The sequence below is a fragment of the Solanum tuberosum genome, unplaced genomic scaffold (assembly GCF_000226075.1).
Source record: "Solanum tuberosum cultivar DM 1-3 516 R44 unplaced genomic scaffold, SolTub_3.0 scf00078, whole genome shotgun sequence".
Classification (NCBI taxonomy): Eukaryota; Viridiplantae; Streptophyta; class Magnoliopsida; order Solanales; family Solanaceae; genus Solanum; species Solanum tuberosum.
Genome location: NW_006239005.1, coordinates 704,269 through 729,764, shown reverse-complemented (window position 1 = coordinate 729,764; position 25,496 = coordinate 704,269). Strand labels below are relative to the sequence as shown.

Below are 25,496 nucleotides of genomic sequence, written 5' to 3'. Positions count from 1 at the left end.
TTCCCCCTTTTTCCCCCCCCCCCCCCCCCCCCCACACACACACACACACTCTTTTTTCTCTCAAAACAACATGAAAATAGGAAAAAAAAAGATTTGAAACAATTTTAAAAATCAGATTAAAGAAAAAAAGAAAGAAAATTGTTGCGCGTAGTGTATTTTATTTACTAAATAGATTTTAAAATATTTTTTAATTTAAAATAACACATGTAATTATTTAATTGACTGTTTGTCACGTCATCAACGAGTATACTGCACTCTTTAATTTTTTGTTTATTGTCAAAAAACAAGTGTCAAAATGATACACCGAAACTCTATATGAGGTGTCTACAATGAACATCTTTCGAAGAAGAAAAAATTAACTTATGAATGTTGAATGAATGTTATTTGATGAAATGACAAAGGAATAAAGAACAATAATGAAAGATCACATGTTTACACTTTCAACAGAAACCACCGGTACTATCGGAATAGAGAAAATTATCAAATACAATGCAAGAATACGGATACCAATTATCTCAGCAATTATATACTCTATTCATGGATTGTTTATTGACTTATATATTTATTATCTCAGCCCAATTCATTTTAAACCATCAAAAATTTGGTTGATATCTAGTCCAAGTAGATCCAAAATGAGAAATTTTATCTTAATATTTTCAAAAAAAGTCATTTTTTGTTTGATATATGTTACTATAAAATAAAAAATCAAGAAAAAAAATATCATAGAGTGAGGTAGAGAAAAGTGGAAAAACTTATTTCTCTTGAGAGATGAAATGCAATGAATGAAAATCCTTATATTTATAGGGAAAAACAAATGTAGTTCCAAAGCAAATATCTTTAGCTTTTATCCAAAAGATAAACAAAAGCATTCACTATAACATAAAATATATTAAGAGCACTCACCCTTAAATGTCTATTTGATAGATATTGTGACTCATTAAATCTTATTAGAAAAAATTAGTTGAAAAAATTCTAGTGAAGAAAAAGATATTCCTTTTAAAAGGGTAAAATTAAATATAGTGTTTAAGAAGTAGTTATAACTATTGAATTCTACAATAGTGAAAATACACATATATAATAATATGCATATTGGTTGCCTTGTTGAAAATCCTACTAGAAAATATTCAGTGGAATAAAATTCTTCCTAGTGTATCATGATCCAATCCATCGTGAGAGGCAACCCACTAACCCCCGATGGAAGCCAACTATCTACTAACATGTCGTCAACTAAACATCAAAAGGAAGTAGTATTCAACACTTAAAATTAAGTTTCATAAATAAACAAACATTATCACAAAATATTGTGGAAGTAACTCCCTAGAAACTGAAAGTCGTTTACAAAAACATCTATGTAATCTAGAATGTGGGGATGAATCCCCAAAACAACAAGAGCCTAAGTTCAGAAAATGGACTAGAGGGAAAAGAGGAATTCATAGCATCTCGGAAGATAAGGTTCACCTTTGGATTCAAAAGTGTTGGAGTTACAATTTAGGTCGTGTAGCAGCCTCCGCAATATGTCTTGTACTCTACAAAGAAAGAGCAAGTGCAGTATTAGTACACAAAATTCACAATGTATGACCACAACCTAGTAAAATAGATAACATACGCAATGAACAAGATCAATAACATTACAACAAAGACAACTCAATTCACTTATGGAACTCACACACAACAATCACATTTACTAGGCGTGGTACACGAGCCAACCGTTAGTAATTTGTACCGGCATAGTACCCAATCCAACCATATAGATATCCCGTACTAGGTGTGGTACCCAATTAAATCGGATATGTACTAAGTGTGATATCCGAGCAACTTAATATGTACCAAGCAGGGCACCCAAGCCTACTAAAAGATATCACGTACCAGACATGGTATCCGAGCCAAACTTTAGTAAGAATTAGACGTGGTACATAATCCAACCGACAATCATACATTATAATCATAATCACAATCACAATGCATACGTTCACACTTGTGCACCCAAGTAAACATATTCATTGCATTAGATTGACACAAGCTAACATTGCACGTTATACTCCTTTCATTCGCTAGCCATACATTATACATAAAATATTGATGAAGCAGTTAGCAAGAACATATAACATAAACAGGAAACAAACAACCATCATCTACCTCTAATCAAGCCCAAAATGCTCTATTGAACCTCAGCTTTCCCCGTGTTATGATACTAGCTTATTCTTGATCTACAAACAATCAATATAACATATATCAAACCCAAATGGCCTAAATACGCCTAGATTATATCCTTATCCCAAATCTCAGGCCAATTTCATGATAACTCTACCAAAATCAGGGGTTTTCCACCATTATACTCATTCAAATCCTCCACAAAAGTAATTACCATATATTCTAAGGCCTAAAAATCAAATTATCAAGCTAGGGAACAAATTTACTTACCTTTACCAATGATAACGATGGAAGATAGATGAAATTCTCCCTAGGTCACCCCTTATCTCCCCAAAAATGTTGTAAAATAATGAGCAATTTTGAGAATTTTCTGCATTAAATGCGACTAATCCCATTATAGCGGCCCAATCTTGCTATAGCAGTGATGCTATAGCAGAATCTCTTGCTATAGCGGGAAATAAATCCGCCACCATAGTTGTGTTTCACCCGCTATAGCGGATTTCACAAGACAGAGACTCGAAACTCCTCCAAAATTAGCCTATTTCGTAATACACCTTCAAACCTTAACATTTCAAACCAATCCCTTCACGCCAAGTTCGTTATTGGAAGTTCTATTCACCCGAACTCACTTAGCGACAAGAAAAGCAGACCCCACTTAGACGTTCCACCCAATCCTTTCCCCAAATTTCTCTAGACCTTACATCACTCAGATTTTATCGAAGCCTAGCCTACCCAAAAAAATTTAACTCATTACTCCATAAGTTTTTTCACTCATTTCCTTTCACTAACAGTTCGCCCATAACGACGAGGGAGGTCATTACATTAATTCAAAAACTTTAATCTTTGAATCTAAATCTTGTGCACATTTGCTGACTTCAAATCTCCAACTAACTCTATTAACCGGTCCGTCCCCTATCCTATGCCCCTCTGCCAATACCCTGATCCTTAGCCTTTAGTCAATTTAGTGCACTGTCTGCGAAACTCTTGACTATCTCTCTTAACTTAATCTAACATATAATCCAATACACCCTCAAGCAACTCGGACCACCCAAGGATCCTTAAAATAGAATCTATAGTGTTTAACATGCAATTCTCAATCTCTTCACAAGGACCATCCTGCATTTAACACGTTAATCCGGCCACTCATTGACCAACTTATGATGATACCAAATAAAGAATAAATTGGATTCACTCACAGAGCCCACACATAGTGAATAATCAAGCAAGGTACCCGAGCCAATCAATATTGAACCTGTATCGACGTGGTACCGAGCCAATCAATAATCTGTACCAGGTATGGTATTCGATCTAACTGATAAGGTGTACCAAGCATGGTAACCTTGCCAATTGGCAATCAAAAATATTACACAACCACACTGAATACAACTATCCTTCCAAGACTAGCAGCAGTTAAGACAGATTCATGGCATGGGATTTGACAACAAATAATGTATCATTTCACATTAATCCTTTAACTCTTGAATATGTATGTACAAGTATTACTAATGGAACAGTTATCATGAACATATAACGTAAATTGGAAAATAGTTCAACCCTCACCTACATTAAACGACTCTCATAATTTTTCCAACTCAAAATCAGATTAGTCACATGTTACCGTCATAGGATAACACCCAACAATTATCATAACTCCAACATTACTAATCAAGTACCTTACCACCCTAAACAACAATATTCAACACATTTAACTATCTAGACTCCGTGTTTGAAGGCCTATGGATGAAATACTATCATAAGACCAACATTACTAACCACGTACCTTACCACCCTAAACAAGAATAATAAATACAGTTAGCCATCATGATGTTGTGCCCGAAGGCCTTGCACGAAATATCACATCACTCTACTATGTATTATGTTTTCAGAGACATGTCTAACTACCTAGTTAAGCCTAGCCTACTTGGACCCCAGATGACTGTTGGCAAAATTTGAACACGAACTTCTGCTTCTGTTGGGGCGAATCCTGACAGAAGCAGGCCTGAAATCCAAGGGTTTTGATCTTTTTGCGTTGGAATCCCTCCTCTCCAATGTTCCTAAGCTTGGAGTAGCCTATGAGGATTTTTTTGGAGTAATCTCCATCTATTTTACCACTAAAGAGGAGGAGTCAATTTATAAAATTCATATTTTCTGGATTCTAGTTTCATCAACCCGGCTATAGCAGTTAGGTAGCCGCTACAATGGTGGCTCCATAGCAGGAAAATTCCTGCTGAAGTGGGATAAAACTCAAGTTTCCTTACTAGTAATATATAAGACAATACAAATAAGAAGGAGGAGTCTTAGCAACAACAACCTTTATGCGTACAGCGTAGTGAAGGAGGTGCGCACGTAAAAGCAACTTTGTCACATCACAAATGATATCATCTAATTTAATAGAGAGACAGATATTGGCGTATGTACATTAAGTTAAAAAAATGAAGGAGTTGTCCACTTGGAAGCAAATGCGGAACTAGGTGGGGGTTCGAACGAACCCACTAGCTTTTTCGTAGATCCTGTATTTTTATTAAAAAGTTTAATAAATACATATGTATATTAACTTGTGAATCCTCAACAAAATTGATTGATATCTCAATGGTAGGGAAAATGCTTTTCACACTACTATTGTGGGTTCAAAAAATCTCTTTTTAGAATCCCAAACTCCTAATTATAGCCCTGCCTCTACCAGAATAGCATCGATTGTCGTTGGCCTCTTACGAGGATCCTATGAACAAAGAGACAGCAACAAGTAACAGAAAAGATGAGATGACAAGCTATCAGATATTCCATTCCCTTTTAGAAGATGTATTCAAGAAGGTTGCATATATGACGATGTTGCGAACAATTAAGAAAGTGATACAAATGTTTTTAGCCACTTCTTACCATGATAAGACTAATACTCTCTCCGTCTATATTGTGACACATTTCATATTTCGAGATTTAAATAAATCGATTTTTATCATAAATTTTTCATATATCTTAAATATTCTGGATTGTTAATTATTGTAACTTATAGTACTTTTTACGTAGTTTACAAATATATAAATTTCATTTCAAAAAATTGAAGATTCCATGCACAAATTCTCGATCAAACTTGAACTATTTGACTCTCGAAAAATGATATTGTCACATAAATTAAAACAGATAGAGTAACATTTTCACCAACAAATGGAACTAACATTTTCATTGGCAGATGAAATTAGCAAGACGAGATCTACACCAACAACCTGCCAAATAAAACCATGGAAGGTGTGAACCCACATTCAAAAGAAATCACTTTAACAGTAAAATGTTAAGTAGGGCCAAATAAAATAAGGACGATGCCATTAAATGGTCGTCAAATAAAAAAAAGTGATATCTTTTATAAATTGACTAATAAGGAAATAATGACATATAAATTACGATAAATGAAATAATTAACTATATTTTGTTTTTGTAAAGTGACAAGTAATTTGAGATAGTTTTTTTTTTTGTGGGTAATATTGACAACTAATATGAGACGGAGTGAGAACAATTTGATAAAGTATCTCTACCTATTTTTACTTGTCTACTATCTAAAAAAATAAATGTATATTTTTACTTGTCTACTTTGAAAAATCAAAAGACAATTTAATTGCTAATTTGTCTTTATTATTAACTTTGATTATTTTTGAATTTATTATATTTAAAAGGTGATATTATAAAATTATGTTATATTTATTACTACTATAAAAATTTCTTTAAAATTGTGTCAAATCAATAATAAATAAATAAAAATAAATTAAGAAAATAATTGATTTTATTATTAATTTTTTGTACCAAATGGCCAGTAGTTTAAGAAAAAATATTACTAAAACCAAGTTTGCTATTTATGATTTTCAGAACTACTTTTTGAGTATTTTATCTTTAGAAAAAACTTTTTTGAAAGACTTCTCTGATGAATTCTATCATTCTATCATTGGTAGGAGTATAATTTTTGTTGTTCCATCTAATATTATTTTTCTATGTTAACGAAGTTTTGCAAAATATTAGTCGCTAGATTGGAGAAAAATAGTATTTCAAGGGTGAACATGTGGCACTAGTAAAGGATGGTCGTGGAAACTGTTTATAGTATGAAGATAGAGGGCTTGTGTCCCGATAACATGATAAAAGAACAGACACACCAGATATGTTTGTATCTTATCCTGCTAACAACAGAGAAATATTAGCTAACACACTTAACAATATTTCCATGTGCAATATGGTCATTGGACATAGTACTGAAGGACTCAAGTGGAATTTTACTATTTGTTAAAGCATCACACTTTTTTTTTTACTAATAATTAATAGTTTTTAACACAATTATAAATCATGAGACTCTAAACAATACAAAAAGCAATATATTGGTATTTTTGTGCTCCAAGCTTTTCATATTTCACTTAGTCTTTGGTTTCATGCTTTACTAAACAATTCCGGATCGGATCATGAACACTTAAACATCACCAAATCTAGTGCAAATACATATTGTCGAAGCTCTATAACTTATTTTGATTCTTTTTACTCACTTTATCTTTCTAATTGTTTTTATTTAACTCATTCATGAACATTTTTAACCATTTATAATTAAATTTAACGAAATAAATCGTGACACATATTTTTAACCTCATTATAAATTCAACTATATCACTCTTCGATGAACAAAGATTAGAATTAAAATAGTTCTGTAAATATAAGTCATCTCCCTTCTTGAGTTAAAAAGAATAAATTATCTAATTAAATTTTGGAATACTTCATGAAATGCTTCCAAAAAGAAAAAAAGTGGAGCTAATATGGCTAGTAACATATAAATATTGTCAAATCAAGATGGTAAAAAACGATTGAATATTCTATTTTAACTTTAATATCTCCAATTTTTTTTTTTTTTTTTTTTTTTTTTTAGCTAAGTTATACTCGTGGCCCTTTCTTCGAAATTAAACTTTTTGCCTAAAAATGGAAGTCTTGGCTATCAATGACATCAGCTTGAAATTTTTAGGTCTTGCGAGAATAATTAATGGATGTGCTTTAAAATTAAAAGAGAAATTGAAGAACTTTAAGTTATATATATTTGCGATCTATAACATGATGATGTGGCATAGTTTTTTGACTCTTGATATCATATTTTCCCTCTTATGTGTAAAAAAATCGTAAATTCATAATTTTAATTTCAATTAATTACATCACATTTGTTACTAACTTTTCATTTTCATTCTTTATTTCATCATTTAGTACCTATATTAATTTTGAGAAATAATATAGAACAAGAGAACAATATAAAATACCAACTTTATTCTTTCTTTTAAATGTGTATAACATCATTCTTTTAATACCTTTATTATATGATTACATTGAGAAATATCAAAAGAAGTCATAAACATGACATGAATCCTTGAGAAGATAGGAAAGATTATAAGGTTGTTAATGATCAATGAGGAGGTGTTGGTGGTTTGCGTATTACTAGTTACTACTTATAAAGAAGAAAATTATACATGAGTTGGTTGGCGAAAAATGAGATTGTACCAGTTAGCTTTGAGTTATGATTGACCGAGTGGACTTGCATTACACATCATGTAGTTGATTTTAAGTATAAATAAAAGGGTTACATTTCTTTAATAATAAAATGTTAAAGAATTTTACTTAAAGCTATTTTTTATATATCAATTTTTATGCTACAAATACATAAATGTTTTATTTTCGTAAAATCCTCTAAATTAAATAACAAAAAATAAATTTGTCCATGAAATAGAGAGGTATGGGCCATGGGCATCCATAAAGATGAATTTGGGCTTGGTGTAGTGTTAGGGTTTTAGTGTTAACATCGCAAGCTTCTCACCATCCACACTGCTCTCGCATCGTCTCTTCGATCTTTTGTAAGTCATTTTTCCCTTATGTTGTATTCTGCATTTAAATTTATTTTTTGTATACTTGTATTTCTACACATCTGAAAAGATGGGTGGATTAATTAAGCTTAATAAGAGGCACGCTGCTTATAAATAAAGGTTTAAGGTCCATGAAAAAAAAATCTTAGTACTCATTTGGCATTACTGATCCTGTGTTTGGTTGGAATTTTCAGTTTGTATAATGATTCTACATAACTAGTCCATGAATTCAAAGCAACACTTATTCGAGTCCTCTGTTTGCTAAAAGGCATTTCTAAGAATGGGTCTTGAATCTTGATGGAGGAGATCTATTGGTGCCGACACAACTCTAATCTTTTTTAACTACATGATGCATATTTTCAAGATTGGTTGTTTTTCAGCCTTTTCTTGACTGTATTTTGATGGTTTGTGGCAGGTTTGGCTTGTATCTGGTAATTAGATTCAAGAAGAGAAAATGTCTGGGTAAGTAGTTATAGTATTACTACTATGTGTTTTAACTGATGGTCACTGGCATGAAAAAACTATTTTTGTACCTTGAATTTATGTGTTGCTATGATCCATGGTAGGTGAATGTTTATTGAAAAAGTACCTACCTATCTTGGTCCTCCTAAACTTGGTAATTTCATATTGGTTGGCGTGAACATGTCACATCAGCTCTCCTTTAATAAAGATGTCGCGTTCTTCTTTGGTTTCTTTTGCTTTGGATGCCATGGGTTGCATACTTTCAGTTGATTTAGATTCATACGTCCCCTACTCCTACCCCTACTGATCTTGTCTTGTTTTCACAATTTAGGTTTTTGAAGCCTACAATATAACATCGCAAGCTTTTCACCATCTCTACTCCATCCACACCATCGTCTCTTCGCTCTCTCTGTAAGTCATTCTTCATTTAATCCATGAATCTTACGTTCAATTCTGCATCTGCATTAAAAAAATTGTTTTGTGTATCTGTGTTTGTACACATCCGAAAAGATGGGCTACATGTTATGCACACATCTCAATGTGGATGCAATTCCAGGGTCTATCTGTTGAATCTTATCGATTTTGAAGTGTTAATAATTGAATTGTGAACTTAATATTTGTACATATTCAATAAATTTCTTAATACAAAGTTATTGGATTTCGTAGTTCATGTTATTTCATGTGATAGGCACTTTTGATATAGTTAAACAACATAAAAAGAATCTTAAAGACACTCTTGTCATCTTCAACTCTGAGATCTGGCTCATGGAGATTTTGAGACTTGGACTTGGTCTTGAGAAACCGAAACCTTGATAGTTATAGAAGGCTTTGACTTGTAGAAACTCTCTGAACTCTGAGAATTTAGCATCCCAGAGGAGATGGCTGTCTTGCTGTGTGTGTGGTGGTGGTTGGGGGAGGGGGGGTAAGCTTGTGTTCAGAGCACCTTTGCCAGATGGGCAGATGTGAAAGTATAGATTGTGCTAGTGTTCAGGAGCGCTATAGGATTAGGCACTCACTGCTGCTGAACTAGTGAAGGTTTGATTCTATAGGATTATGCACTCGCTGCTGCTAAATTAGTGAAGGTTTGATTCTTATGGTATGAATCTTCTTAAAGATTTGTTGAAGGGCAGGACATTGTCCTTCATTGCAGATTTACCACCTCTATTTTGGGGTATTTTACGGCCTTCCCCCTGGTTTATTGCCTACTTCTCTAAAAGTGAAGTCATTGGTTTAGATATATCTGTTCGGATCAGACCAGGATGAATAGAATTGGTTTTACCTCTCGCTCAGATGTAACACTCTTGCCGCTGACATATGTTATGTGTGAATGGCTATAATTATTCTATTAGGCTATTACCCGGTGTCTGTACTGGGACATCTAAAAGGAAATTAAAGTACATGCTGATATTTAGTTATTGAGGAACAATCTTCAATATAAATATTTATGTACAGCCGTGCCATTTGTTAGTGCCTTTGATAGAAGATGAAGTTAATACACACAGGAGGCGTGAATCCTTGACTCTCTTGAAGGTCCAATCTGCTGTCTTGATGAAAGTTGCTAGCAAATGAACCTTTTTTTGTGTGTCCTACCTCCTTCTCTGCTCTTATCTGCCAGGGATGATAAGATATCTATTATTTGTGTATTCTACCTTTTTCAGTTGTACTATTCAAGTTTAAGCTACGATTATTTTTCCAGTTTGCTGGAACCATGTCGTGTTTGGTTTTAACTTTATATTCTGGTACAAATGTCATGTCTTGGCAACAAATGAACATGCTCCTTGAATTATCTAAGTAAGAATAACATGAAAGGAGACATTCTCTTGCCAAGAGATTTTCATCTACGCTTTAATTCCATGTAGTTACAGAAGAAATAGTTATCTTGTGCAAATAACTCTAGCATAGTTGAATATATCAACCAACCTGCAGCAAATGCATGCCTTGTTGTATTGGATTTAACTTATATATTCCAACAGTGTAAAAGACAATTTATTGGTGTATTTTCACTCGTTGTAGGATGACCTGTCTTATTTTCCAGGTTACATATCCCACTTGTTATGGACAGTTACTTGTAATTATCTTTGAGGTGACTGGTGACCTCATCGTAGTCAGGCTTCTAGCTCCGCCTGTGGAAACAAAACCACTTCACTTAGGTTCAGATCCCAGTAGAGATGGAAAAAGTTTGATGTCATGTATGTGCTGTGAGGTAGTCGTATGTACTCGGAGGATTAATTAAATAAATAAAGGTTTAAAGTCAAATTGAATAGTAAATTTGATGGTTGGCTCAGAGGGACTTCCTATGAGAGGATCTTGTATTTTCAAACTCTTATTTTATTTTCATTCGCTATATGATGTGGCATCCTCTTACAATCATGGAATAACCTCGGAACTTTCTCCTGATAACCTGCCTAATTTCTGTACATCTCATTTTAGTATGCCTTGATAGACTTACATGTCTAAAATTCGACTTATTGAGAAAGCTCAAAGAAAAGTTATATATGTATTTGTTTCCAGGACGAATGGCTGGAAAAGCTGTAAAGTCTGTAGCAAAAGCAGTTGGGGAATATCAATATCCATGGCAAGAAAAGTTAGTGAAATACAAGGATGAGCTTTCAAAGGGAGTTTGGGGTTACTGGGAGCTTGGAGCCTGGAAACCTCTGGGGATCAGTGCTCGCCATCGAGCTCGTCTGCGCAAGGAAGTTGTTCTTGCTGGACAAGATTGGCCATACGATCCAGCAAGAAAGGAAATGAGAACGAAGCAGAAAGGGCACAAGTGTGACAGAATATCAGCAGAAAAACGGGCTAAGACAGCTGAACTGATGCAAAAAATGCCTGAAATGTTGGCTGATTATAGGAAGAGAAAGTGGGAAAGGAAAATGAAAGCAGAAGAAGATGCTGCCAGAAAATCACTGCAAGAATAGGTTTTACCATCCTTTCTTTTTCAACAACATAATGGACCAAAGATATCCTGCTCACTTGCCTTGGTTCTTTTTTTGTTCTGTATTTTCGAACCGTAGCAATCGGCGGGATTCGCCTTGATAGATGTGAGTTCAATAACTAGTGTTTTGTTTTTCTTCCTATGATCTTATTATGAAAACAGACAAAAAGATGTGTTTATGGAGCATATCGAGTAATTAAGTTGTTAGTCTAATAAGTTTAAACATTACATTAGATGGGCAAATGAATAAGAAGAAAAAAGAGATGAAGGTCTTAGAACTTGTTTGGATTAACTTATTTTAAGTTTTTTTTAACCTAAAATAGCTTTAAAACACTTTTAGATGTGTTTTTATTAAGTTAAAAACTTATTTTAAGTTTTTTTAACCTAAAATAGCTTTAAAACACTTTTAGAAGTGTTTTTATTAAGTTAAAAAGTGCTTGTAAGCACTTGGTTTTGATGCAGACATCAAACTGTGTTTCGTTGTTACATAATTTCATATAAACTGTGTTTCGTTGTTACATAATTTCATATGTTAACAATTTAGAGAGTAAACTTACAATATTATAAATAAAAATAGAGTATGAATGTATAATTAAAAATGATAAGGATAAAATAAGGTTTATTAAATAATAATAAAAAACAAAGATAAGAAAATAATAATAATAATAAAAAAAAAAAATTAAGAAGCGATCACACAAAATCGATTTTTAATAAAACGATGCTTTTTTTTTGGTACATAACAATATTTAATGATATAATATAGTAAAATTTAAGAAATAATTAAAATAAAAATTATTTTTAAAATAATAATATGATATAATACACTAGGAAACAGCCATCCAAACAAGCTGTTTAGTATTTTTCATGTTTCACTGTTTCCTGAATAGAGTTAGAAGCCGTAATATTTTTCATCTCCTTGTTCTTCAATGCCTATTTTATTCGATCAAATTTATATCAATGCAAAAATCATTATTTCCAATATAGTGCATATCAAATTCATAAGTTGAGATGAAAATAATAAGTACATTTTTATTCTTTATCAGAGCTTTTGAGTTTGAGTCTTGAAATTTTATCCTTAAAAGTGAAATTTTTCGATGTGAATCTGAATACGCAAGCACTAAAACGATAAAAAAGACAGGATGGAAAACAAAAAAAAAATCAAATTCACTATATTTTAATACCTATAATTATAACAAATCATTTGATCATAAGTTAAATTAAGTGCATATATGTGGATATACCATTGAGGAAAGATTGGATCATGTCATAGATGTCTTGATATATACATATTTTAATTAGATTTTTTTTTTTTGTTAAGAAAATAAGAAGGAAGGAAGAAAAGAGGAGGCTAACCCCGTGAGCAAAGAAAGTCTAATGAGAAAGAAAACCAAAAAAGATAAAGAGGAAATTCTTAAGTAACCACTAAAAATAACTTAATTAGGTTTCATCGCTATAGTTTGCTAATTACGATTCTTAACTACATGTTAGAGGAGGTGAGAGGCAAGCGAGATAGGGAGGAAGAGGAGAGAGGCAAGCGAGAGAGGGTAGAGAGTAGAGAGTAGAGAGAGGTGAATTGTATTTGTATTTCTGTCAAATTGCATATGTATATCTGTCAAATAATTGTATATGTGTAACTGGAGTACATATGTATTTGTATATCTGGCGAGCGAGATTGAGAGTGAGGGAGGAGAGAGGTGAATTTTATTTATATATCTGTTATATAATTGTATATGTATATGTAAATGTATAATTTGTATTTGTATTTGTATATGTATAAGAGAGGAGAGAGACAAGAGATGAACCAAGGAGAGAGGCACACATTATTATAGCTAAAAAGAGGCTGCAAGTGGTAATTAATTTAAATTATAACTATGTTAACTAATTAACTAGTATATATTTATTTATCCGCTTAATTTCCCCAAAAGATAAGGCAAGCCCGCAAAGAAATAGAAATCAGCAACAAAGAGTAAAGCAAAGAAACTTGTACATGCATATCCCCAACATTAGGCATAATATGGGGGGGAGGGGGTAGAAATTCCTGATATAATTAATACTTACGTTACTAGGTCATTTTATAAATAACTTCTTATGAGGAAAAATATTAAATGATCATTTGAAAATTGATAGAATATTTAGAATTTGAAGTTTAAGAATTTATCTGTTCGCAATCTCAAGTAAATATAATATATAATAACTAAATTTACAGTAAATAAAATTATAAACATTTGTTGTATGCTAAACACAAATTATTAGGTTCTCGTTAATTTAATGTTGTAGTCCAGATATTAAATAGGACAAATAACACAAATGTCATTAGTTTAGGGCTTAATTATGTATCTTTCAGTGAGTTCTCAAAATTATCATTCATCCCAAATTTTGTTCGTCAAATTAAATACATATATCTGGTACATCCCAATGCATGTATATCATGTCAAAATTAGGTATAATTTGTTCTAGATACACTATATTCAAGTGTGTATTCGCATGTATCTGACTCCCTCGCCCACCTCTCTCCTATCTTGCTCGCCTCTGTCCGATGTCGCTCGCCTCTCTCCCCTGTATTTCAGAATGTATTTGATATTCCAGATACATGTATCTAGTGTGATTTACATGTATTTGAGTCTCTCAATCACCTCTCTCCTATCTTGCTCGCCTCTGTCCTATGTCGCTCGCCTCTCTCCCTATGTATTTATATTTCATAATGTATTTGATATTCCAGATACATGTATCTACTGTGATTTACATGTATTTGAGTCTCTCGCTCACCTTTATGTATTTGTATTTAAGAGTGTTCTGGTAGCAGAAATATGTGTATCTAACTTAACATTCTAGTATGAAATTATCAACTAATTTGACAATATGTAATTATTTCAAACTATAGGAAAATCAATTACTCCCTCTGTCCCATTTTATGTGACGCTCTTTCCTTTTTAGGCCGTCCCCAAAAAATATTCCCTCTGTCCCATTTTATGTGAGGTAGTTTGACTTGGCATGGAGTTTAAGAAAGAAAGGAAGTACTTTTAAAATTTGTGGTACCAAAATGAATGATAGAAATTTGTGTGGTTAAAGGGTAAAATAGACATTTTATAGTTAAATTGTTACTTAATATAGAAATATGTCATTTTTTTGGGACTAACTAAAAAGGAAAGTAAGTCACATAAATTGGGATAGAGGGAGTATCACTTTACTATAATTAGAAACAATTTAACTTCAAAAATCTCCATTTATCCTTCATGAAATAATTATCAGCCATACAAATATCTAATTATTGTTTTAGACATAAATTTTAAAATTCTTCTTTTTTTCTTAAACTTCGTGCCAAGTCATAAAATGCCACATAAAATAAAACGAACGAAATAAATATAATTGAAATATTTAAGTAATTAGGCAGTTTTCCTATTAAATAACCCAGTAAAACTACATTAATAATATAATATAAAAATCATATTATATAAACGGGGTTGTGATATTTTAATAGTCTAGGGGGTAGGAGTAGTATTTTTAGGAAAGTGAACTCAAAACTATGTTTTTTTTTTCTTTTTTCAAATGGTGTTTGAAGTTCATATTGGAGCTCCGACTAAATTTGAATCGCGCATTATAGGATCCATTCGAGGATGATACTCCCAATAGAATTTTTTCCATATCCATTGCTCAAATCCGAGATCTCTAATTAAGGATAAAACGATCTCATCACTACATTACAACCCATGTGCAGTTTGTTTTTCAATGTGTCAAAGTTCCTTTACCTCACGCAATCTAAAGCAGAAACGGAATTCAGATTACAGAGAAAGATTCCGCGTCTCGACGTGTATCTACTATTTATGTTTACTTCTTTTGTTTTATACCAATAAATAATTTAGTGATCAAATGATTACACTTCAAAGTCATTAGTATCATTGATTGTATATCAATCTTTGTGGCCACGAAATATCCAACTTTACATTTTCTACCTTTCGATATAATTCGAAAAATAAATTAAGAAAATTCAATCTCTATTATTTTACGCAAAAAAAAAATTTGAACAAACCTTTTTGTCCTGCCAATTATCATAGAGAGAAATATTGAAATCATTTTTAAATTTGATACGAAATATAAGTTTTATTTTTGAACTATTGACAGCCTTAAAATCACACTTTTACTTGACTAATTGAACTTAAATGCACTTCCGATCATACAATATTAGTGAAATACACTCTTAAATTCTCGTCAAATTTATGGGTGTTTTCAACACTTCTCTTGATTTTAAGAGTTTCATGCTCCTATAAGAATTTGAGACTATTTATTATGTCATATACTCACGTTATATATTAAGACTATCAATAGTTCGGAGACGATTTTTTTTTTACCCTCGTATAGCTAAAAGCTCATCATTAAAACATTTCATAGCCAGCTCATTCCCATTTAATTTCTTTGTTTTTTTCCCCACTCCTACTTACACTTCAAATTTCAAACTTTTCAACTCCACACCGTATGCCCCTTGCTAAAATATTTTCTCAAGATCGTCTCAATTTAAATGGAATAATTAAAATTTTGAGAGTCAAATAAATTTTTTTATTGATTTTTTTTTAAAATATTTAAATTGTTAATTATTATAATTTATAAAAAAAATTCGTAGATTTTTACGACAATATTCTTTAGTCCATGCGACAAAGACATTATAACGTGTGGAGTGGAAAATAATAAATCATGGATTATATCACAAGTCTAACTTCTTAATATTGATGACTGTGTAGAGAATATTACCTTATGAACTTTCCTAGAAGATAAGGCAACCGACTTGCCACAACATTTTAAATCATATTGAGAACATTTACTCATCAAGTCAAATTTATATAAGTATGTATTAAAATGGACGGATTGAACTGAATTTAAGAAAATCAAAGTAGATTGAATTAATAAATAGACGAATTATTAACCTGTTTTAAAAGGGTCAGAATTTGTTTGTATGTTTTTAAGTATTTAAAATAGTTAATTATTACTCTATCCATCTCTAATTACTAATCAACTTTTGAATTGACACACCTATTAAGAAAACAATAATTGACATGGTAAATTTACAATGTTACTCTTATTAATTATGAAGTGGATGAATTACAAATTTAAGATTTTCAAGACTTTCACATTTTTCAAAATTAATTTATTGAGGGTATAATAAGTAAAACAAAAATTTGTCCTTTCTTGATTTGTCAAATTGAATTAGTATAAAAGAAAAATTGGACAAGTAATTAGGAATAGAATAAGTATGATTCATAATATTTTTTCCATAGTTTTTATATATATAAAAAAATTCCGAAAAAAAAAACCTAAAGATTGTAAATCCAAAAGAATTACTATCAAAATTAAAATTAAAATTTCAAAATTTAAATTGTGTCATATAAATTAAGACGGATGAAGCAACTCCAACTCAAGTACAACCCTAGGAGGAGGGCTATTCAACTATATAAACACTAACACACCAAGCAACTCAATTTCTTCTTTCATTTTCCCCATCTAACCTTTATGCCTTCCCACCCTTTTTCTCATCGTCCTCCATAGATATATATATTTCTTCAAAAAACCATGACTTCAACCTCTAAAAACAACAACCAATTACACAATAATATTGTGATGAACATCTCATGTAACAACAATAACAATAACAATAATAATACGACTTTTGTCCAAGCTGATCCCTCCAACTTCCGTTCCGTGGTCCAAAAACTCACTGGTTTTGAATCCAACAAGCTCCCCATCATCGATCGAGCCCGTTCATCGACGTTCAAGTTACACGAGCGGAGGCATAGTACAAGAAATCTTGAGTGTATTTTTACAGGTAAGACGACGAATTTGTATACTAGACAGAAAATTAGTACTCCCTCTGTCCCAATTTATATGACTTACTTTCCTTTTTAGTCAGTCCCAAAAAGAATGACACATTTCTATTTTAAGTAACAATTTGCCTATAAAATGTCTTTTTTACCCTTAATGAAATGATTTACAACCACACAAATTTCTATCATTCATTTTGGACCACAAGTTTTAAAAGTCTTTCCATTTTTCTTAAAGTTTGTGCCAAATCAAAGTACATCATATAAAATGGGACGGAGGGAGTAGTAGTTTTCTTGCATCTCCAGTTTCACCTCTTGAAATGTTGACACGTGGAATAAGTCCAAGATCAACCATGGAGGAGGATGAAGAAGAAGAAGAAAAAAGAGCTATTACTGAGAAAAGATTTTACTTGCATCCTAATACTCCTAGAGCCTCTCAACCACCTCAACTCCTATCTCTATTTCCTCTTCAATCTCCTAAAGCCACACATCATTCATAAATTAATAGCGTACCTTTAACTTGACATCAACTGATATATAAGTAGATATTTAAACTTAGCTTGAATAAAATTGAACAACTAAACATATGTGTCATACGTAGCATATTAGTTATATGTAGGATGCTACGTAGGACGATGCATGTGAATACTGGTTCAATTTTATAAGTTTAAATATCAAGCAGTTGAGTCTTATAAGTTAAATGTTTATGTATTATGTTCAAATTAATTGTAGGACGTATTATTCACTTTATTTATTTATATATAGACATTAAAATTATATTAATCATGAAGAGTATTTTGTGTTAATTCTGATGTTGTAGTGTTGGGTCAATTTTGGATTGTGATTGTATTAAATAATATTTGAAGATGTACGCTTCCACTCTTTCTTTTTTAATTTCCCCATTTGTGTTGCACTCTTTTTTAACGAGCTACAAAATGTGTATCGTCTAACATTTTTTCCTTTCAAAATAGTTATTTTTTTTTTCTTCTCGTTTTATTTTATTATATAAATTAAGGTGTGAGTGTTTGCATAATTAAGGAGAGGGGTGAATTACAAACTTGGACAAATCCAATTGAACTTGTCATTTTTATCTATCACAAACATTACTTTTCTCGTCTTTTATTTTTTTTCACACGCCTTTTAAGAAATCCTAAATAAGAAGAGTAGTTTACTTAATTAATTGGACATTAACCGATCAACTGTTTGACCAAGCTGCTTAGGAATTGGTATTTAATTACTAGCTATTTAAATTTTAAACCATAAGAAAAAAGGAATTAAAGAATATCAAGGCAATATTGAAAGCTTTCTTTAGTTTTCATTCCCTTTGAACAAGTCTTTTACCAATTTCAGTTATGATTATAACCACTACCAAGAATTTATGAAATCAATAATTAATTGGTATATCACTAACATTTATTCAAACTTAGTAAGTCTATATATCTTTGCATAAAGAAGTCAAGTGAAGGTATAAATCAAGGTCCTTAATTGTTTGACTCCTAAACCTTACTTAGAAAAGTTACGTTGAATTTGGCTAATACTTGCTGCAAAGGTTAATTACTCATTCAAAACAAATACTTTTTGTACCACTAATAGTCTTCATTTCACACTCCCATGTTGTACATTTTTACAAGAGGAATTTTTTTTTTTTCACTTGGTGTTCAGAAGATCATATTGAAGTTTGACTAAATTCGGATCACGCACTATAGTGCTCATTTGTGGGTGAATTTTCCAACATGATTTTCTCCATACCCAGGGCTTCTCAATCCATCTTTTATTTTTTGGATGTTGTTCAAGTTGACTTAGCACATATCTTAAAAAGTAAATATAAAATAGTAGTAATATTACTATATCACTCGTAATTATTTATTAAATGTTGAGAAATGAATAATACTTCATATTAAAGATAAAACAGGTATAAAATGATACATTTTGTCTTGATTTTCCAAAGTAGACATATATTTTTAATATAACTAATGGACGGAATATAGTTTATTTTGTCTATCATTTTGCCAATAGACGCTCCTATTTGTATTACTCCACCCCACCCCCATTTTTTTCTTTTTTTTTCAATGAATAAAATATATTACAATATTTCCAATACATGTACAACAATTTATGTAACACTAGAGCAAGTGTGAATTTAAGTACCAACGGCTACAATCTCCAATTCAACGTTGGTCTAGTTTTTATTAGGTTTTTCGAATTCAAATCCATTTATTTTATATATAGATATAGATGAAAGTGGTCCAAATCCAATATGTTGCTATACCAATTCAAATTAAGTAGTACGTGTATTGAGTTCAATAAATAGCCTCCCTATCTACGATAAATTAAATGAAGTACATGTTTAGAAATGATATTGCTTTCAAGTAGATCTTGATGTTTGTTGAACTATATATAAGTAATCCCCTTTAAGTCACTCGAAAAGAATGAGAAACAATAATAATATACTCAATATAATTTCACAAAATAAATATGGGAAAGAAGAAGCATGCAGTGAAATATCTTTGGAAAAGAAAAAGTTTTGAGGTTCAAAAAAGGATTACTAATATTCACAATATAGCTTGCCTTGAATGGTCATTTTTTTACTGCCTCCGTATTAAAATTATTTTCTTATTTTTTATTTACATGCTCTTTAAGAAATCATTAATTCATAATGGTAGCATTTTGATTATTTTACCCTCTTAAAAAGCGTAAAATATTATAGTTTTCTTAAATAAAAAATATTTTATAATAATTGAACTATAAGTATTTTCAGAGAGAATAATTATTGGTGTGCATCGGTCGATTTTGTTTGATTCGATTTTATGTATTATTGGTTTGCTTTATCGGTTTTTAGTTTTTAAATACGTCAAATCAATAAGATATTTTTATCAATTTTTGATTTATCGATTTTTAGTTCTTAACGATTCAATTTTCGGTTTAACCAATAAGAATATGCTCATAAATTATATGACTTCTCCAACAATATAATTTGGCGCGACAAGACAATAATGTAACTTTACGGAATGCTCATAAAACAGAAACAATAATAACTAACATGAAAAGACTATATAAATGCAACACAAATAAAAGAACTAGGATAATAATGTGAATTTGAAAGCTAAAGGGCAAATGTAGTAACCAATTAGATATATTTAATATTTATATAAGGGAAAAGAAGTAAATTACTATTGTCTTAATGAATTATCGATTTACCCGCCAATAACCCATTATTAAAAATTGATATCAAACTAATAACCCAATAATTTTATTTTCTAGAACCATTAAAAGCACATTAACTCCATAACAACATCTCAATAATATGTTTATAATTTAATTTATTAATCGATTCAATTTTTACACACCTCCAAAAACTGTAATTTTGTGGACATATGATATGTAGCTTTGACAAGAATTAAGTGGAGAGATGTTTGTTATATTCAAAACGTGTCTTGTAGAAGAGTTACGTAGTTGACTTTAAGAGGACATAAAAAGTAAGAATTTTAACCTTTGGGGAAGACTCTGACAGGTCTTATTTCACACATTGCCATCAAAGTTAGATGACAAATTAGTCTTACAAGAAAAGAACAATATAATATTATATTATATATATTATTATACTATATAGCTAAATTCTGCAATATATTGTCATCCACTTCTGTAATCTTATCTGGTCCCTCATATCGACAAGGGTGTGGGGCAAGTGTTGAAAATAAGAAGAAAATTACAACACAAAATAAAAGAGTCAATTGGAAGTTTTCTAGACTTGTATGGAATTATATTTGCATCGATTTTTTTGTAGAAGGTTCAAAAATGTCCTTAATGTATTAAAAATGATTTAGAAATATTCTTTTATTATTTATTAAATTAAATTTGTCCCTTTTTTTTATCTATTGGATCAAAAATGCTTCAAACCTATATAGGTTAAGGGCATTTAGACCCGATTGTTAGATTCTTCTATATCTAATTAGTGGGAGCTTGACAATTCAAAATCAAGTAGGAGCGGCAAATCTAGGATTTGATGATTATGATGTCATTATTATTAAAAATGTAATTTCCTCGAAAGACAAAAGTTCATGTTATTAGTCTACATTCCGTTAAAGTAATCGGCGGACACTATCGAGAAATCAATACAATTTTTTTTAATGTAATTGAAGGACTTCCAACCATTTTTATTTTTCCTAAATAAAATTGACAGACCTTTGTCGATTGTTTTACATTTAAAATAGAATTTTTTTAATTCTAATACCATCTTCGATTTAATTTTATTAATCGACAGAGGCTATCGAAAACATCCAACGGAGTCCATTAAAAAAAAAATCCGACTACAATCATTCTTGTCCCTCGAAACGCGTTATTGATTAGTAGTGCACTATCTAATGTAAACTTACCATTATTTTTTAGTTAATAAGATTGAATTAAGATCTATATTGAGTTTGAGTACCTCTAGATACAAAAAAAAAATTGTTAGGGAGAGTCTTATGAGACTTTTTTATGTGAATTTGTATTTAATCAAACTCTAATACGGATCTAAGGACAAAAAACCAAAAAGAAAAGAAAGAACAAGTTTTTTGGCACAAATTTAGGTAGGCAAGTTGAGAAAAAAAAGATGTATACAAGACTACAACTTTGTCAAATCATATATTGCTTTCCACCTCATTTTATTATGCTAACATCATACCAGTAGGCAGAATATGGAGCATCTCCTTTTCTATAATTTGGTTATATATATAATTCTTTTTAAATTTATGTGATATAATTAAAATTTTAAGAGTTGATCAAGTTTTTTTTTTACCAAAATTTGTTACTATTATTTTTAAACTGTTAACTATTTTAACTTATTAATTATCGTTATTTATAATATTTTTACATTCACAATCAAAATTTAAAATTTAAATTGTGCCACAAAAATTGAGGATATATATATATATATATGGTGATTGATTTTGAATAACATGTATTTAGATGCCTAAAACAGAATAATTCCACTGTAAGTCAATACTTTCACATCAACTATTTGGGGGTTCCTTCCTTGAAATTAAACATCTGTTTTACGTGCCATTTCTGATGGTCTAGGTTGGTTATTATGTCCATACCTCCCAAGAAACTTCTTATATTATATTTAGCGAGAATAACTGTAATTAAATCGGGAAAAAGACTTCACTTTAACTCAATCAATGACGTCTACTTCATAAATGTCAAGGCAAAATATATCACCAAAAGAAAAAGTGATGGGAAATCCTAGCCATTTCACTCTACCTGATTAAAAAATAAGGGTCTCGTCATTTTTCTATATAGGTGTGCGTAAAGATTTCTTATTTTAATTTATTTAGGGAAATTTTCAAAATTATACAATATTATACGTGAAGAAAAGTATTATACATAATGTATAAACCTTAAAATAAGTGTATAATAGTGAAGGAAAGGTATTTATACATAAATATGGGTTAAACCAGATAACAAACTCAAAATATAGGGTACATGGCAATAAATAAATATTTTCTCCTAGTATACGTAGAGCACAATTTCCCCTTTTATCATGTAATGGGGTATTTGCGGAAGAAAAGTTTGGACTTGTTCGGTTTGAAGTTTATCGGTTCGACTTATCAATTAATTATAGATATGATAAATCATTATAGAATCATTAAGATATTGGCTTATCAATTATGATTTTTCGGTTCGGTTATCGGCTTAATCATTAATATTTGACACAAAAATAAATCATTGAAAATCACTTAGAAATAAGGTGAAAAACTAAATGAAACATGCACGTGAGTTGACATATTATATCTTGCTCAAAAGTAATGACACATTGTAGAATAATTGAGAGTTTGAAACAGCAAAAAATAAAAGTATGAAACTAAACCTTAAGTCAAGGACTTTATATTCCGAATCGTATAAATATAACTTCAATTTACTAGCGTATTATCAATCAACCCATTAAGAAAAAAACTCAAATGGTTAAGAACCAATAACCTGATAATAAAAATTATTAAAACCGTTAACAAAATCATTAAACCGATAATCTATTATCAATAAACTAATAACTTTTTTTCCAGATTATCAATGAAAGAGGCACAATATGTGGAAACTACTATTGATTTTCTTGTTAACCATGAAGTATTGTGCAAACTACTATTGATTTTTTTGTTAACCATGAAGCCCACTAGACCAACTAATCGAACTTGCATCTTGTAGGGGAGATAAAAGGATCATTTTTGAAACCTTTCGTCAAGGGTGAAAGGATCACAACCATTCCACAATACCTTTTGGTACGTTGCGCTCTCCAAAGACAACATGTTGAGAGAAAAAATTGACAGTTATAATGCTATACTCAACAATTTGTACTTGTGAAACATCCCGCTACAAAAATACAACAAGAAAATCATCAAGTTACATGAATCATACCAAATCCTTCTATTGACAACTTGACATGATCTGCTTCCTAAAATTTCAAAATCTATGACCACTAATACAAGGAGTAAGAAGAAAGTCTGGGGTTAAGATGTTCTTTACCAGTTAACAAAAACAAGAGATTTGCCAGCCTAAATTAGCTTTGAGTTTTAACTTGTTAATTGTGCTTTCATGTTTACTTGTCCCCACCACCAAACATACCACCCATACCACCCATCATGTCCTTGGCAGAACCCATTTGCTTCATCAAGTTCTGCAACCCACCCATGCCGCCTATTTGTTTCAACATCTGGGGAGGCAAGACTTTGCTCATGTGTTGTGCATTCATGTTTCGAGACAAGGCACTCATCTCTCCCTTCTTCGGAATCTTAAGTCCCTTCATCTTACTCCACATCTTAGCCAGTCGTTTGTATTCCTCCATCATATCCATTACCTCATGCACTTGGTGGCCGGACCCCCTAGCTATCCGCATAATTCGGGAGTCGGTCATAAGCTTTGGGTTGGAAGTATCCAATTCTGCAATTGTATTAGAATTTGAAATCGAAACATGAAACTAAATTCAAAAACCAATTAATGCATGAAAATTATGGAATTAGATCACTTGCCTTCATTAGTCATTGAATCCATCATTGTCATGTATCTTTTAATTTTTGCCTGGCTTTCATTTTCACGTCCTTTTGGCATCAACTCTGCACTGAATCCTGGAAGCATGGAGAAGACCTACACCACATAGAAACATCAGCAACATGTAAGAAGATATCAAGTCAACTTCTACCAGGGGAATGAAACATGCAGCTATGAATGAGGGAGGGAGGGAGAGAGGGAGGGAGGGAGGGAGGGAGAGAGAGAGAGAGAGAGAGAGAGGGAGAAAGAGAGAGAGAGAGAGCAAAAGATTTAGGGTTGACAAATCCCTTCCAGTTGTATTCAAGGAACTAGCAAATGATCGTGAGCTTGCTCTAAGTTATCAATTTTTATGGTTTATGCACAAATCATACCCAAGAGAGGAAGCTTCAAGTATCTTACGTTCATAATCCAAGAAAACGGGAAAATTGATGATGACGTCACACATCGAATTAAAGCGGGGTTGGTGAAATGGAGGCTCACATCTAGGGTACTGTGTGATAAGAATGTCCCGTCAAGGCTTAAAGGTAAGCTCTACAGAGACATGGTTAGACCAACATTGTCGCATGGTACAGAGTGATGGCCAGTCAAGAACACCTATGTTCAGAAGATGAATGTAGTAGAAATGAGGATGCTAAGATGAATGTGTGGGTATACTAGGAGAGATATAATTGGGAATTAAGTTATATGGAGTAAGATGAGAGTGGCCTCTATGGCGGACAAGATGAGGGAAGCGAGGCTATAATGGTTGGGGGGCATGTGAAGAGAAGGTGCGTAGTGTGCCAGTAAGGAGGTGTGAAAGGTTGGTTGCAGCAGGAGTTAGGAGAGAGAGGGGTAGGCCGAAGAAGAACTAGGGTACTTAGACCGGACACGACACAACTTCAGCTTACTGAGGACATGAGGTATGGCGGTTGATGATTAGGGTAAAAGATTAGTAAATAGGTGAGTGTTATCGCACTTTATGTGGGAGAGGCAGGGGTCTTTTTTTTTTTAAGAAGGTAACATAGAGAGGCAGGGGTCTAACTTCCTCTCCTCTCCTCCTTATTAGTAGTAATATTTAGTAGTCGCGTAGTTTCTTATTCTCTAGTGTATTACTGTCTGTTGCTTCATTTGCCTTGTATCTTTCTATTTTGCTGTCATATTTTCTTGCAACCCTGCTCCAATAACTTCTCTATTGAGTCGAGGGTCTATCGGAAACATTTTTCATACCCCCTTCCTACCCCACAAAGGCAGAGGTGATCTGCATACATCCTACCC

The 25,496-nt window shown here is 31.7% G+C and overlaps 3 protein-coding genes across 4 annotated transcripts in view; 2 read left to right on the top strand and 1 right to left on the bottom strand.

The window, feature by feature from the left end:
• LOC102580609 (uncharacterized) overlaps window positions 1-11,628 on the top strand; it is a 21,330-nt gene extending 9,702 nt beyond the window's left edge. Inside the window, exon 3 of the mRNA XM_006346538.2 lies at window positions 11,399-11,628. The gene's annotated coding sequence lies outside the window, so the exon portion shown is untranslated. The remainder of the gene's footprint in view (window positions 1-11,398) is intronic.
• LOC102581185 (uncharacterized) lies at window positions 7,901-11,601 on the top strand. Of its 2 annotated transcripts, XM_006346540.2 has the most exons (5): window positions 7,901-8,009; window positions 8,213-8,332; window positions 8,434-8,480; window positions 8,812-8,891; window positions 10,992-11,601. In XM_006346540.2, exon 5 carries the CDS (start codon window positions 10,997-10,999, stop codon window positions 11,396-11,398), a length of 402 nt encoding a protein of 133 aa, XP_006346602.1. In that variant the 5' UTR covers window positions 7,901-8,009; window positions 8,213-8,332; window positions 8,434-8,480; window positions 8,812-8,891; window positions 10,992-10,996; the 3' UTR covers window positions 11,399-11,601. The 2 variants fall into 2 exon arrangements, with proteins under 2 accessions (XP_006346602.1, XP_006346601.1); XM_006346539.2 differs by lacking the exon at window positions 8,213-8,332 and having other exon boundaries at window positions 7,902-8,009.
• An 11,876-nt stretch (window positions 11,629-23,504) lies between the features above and the next one.
• Window positions 23,505-25,496, bottom strand: part of LOC102580277 (signal recognition particle 54 kDa protein 2) — a 7,452-nt gene continuing 5,460 nt past the window's right edge. Inside the window, exons 8-9 of the mRNA XM_006346536.2 lie at window positions 24,224-24,338; window positions 23,505-24,134 (exon numbers count right to left, since the gene is read on the bottom strand). Coding sequence (XP_006346598.1) covers window positions 23,794-24,134; window positions 24,224-24,338 — 456 coding nt within the window. The 3' untranslated portion in view covers window positions 23,505-23,793. The remainder of the gene's footprint in view (window positions 24,135-24,223; window positions 24,339-25,496) is intronic.

Excerpts from the sequence above, each read along its gene's own strand:
- LOC102581185 (XM_006346540.2), top strand. The coding sequence starts at position 10,997 with ATGGCTGGAAAAGCTGTAAAGTCTGTAGCAAAAGCAGTTGGGGAATAT.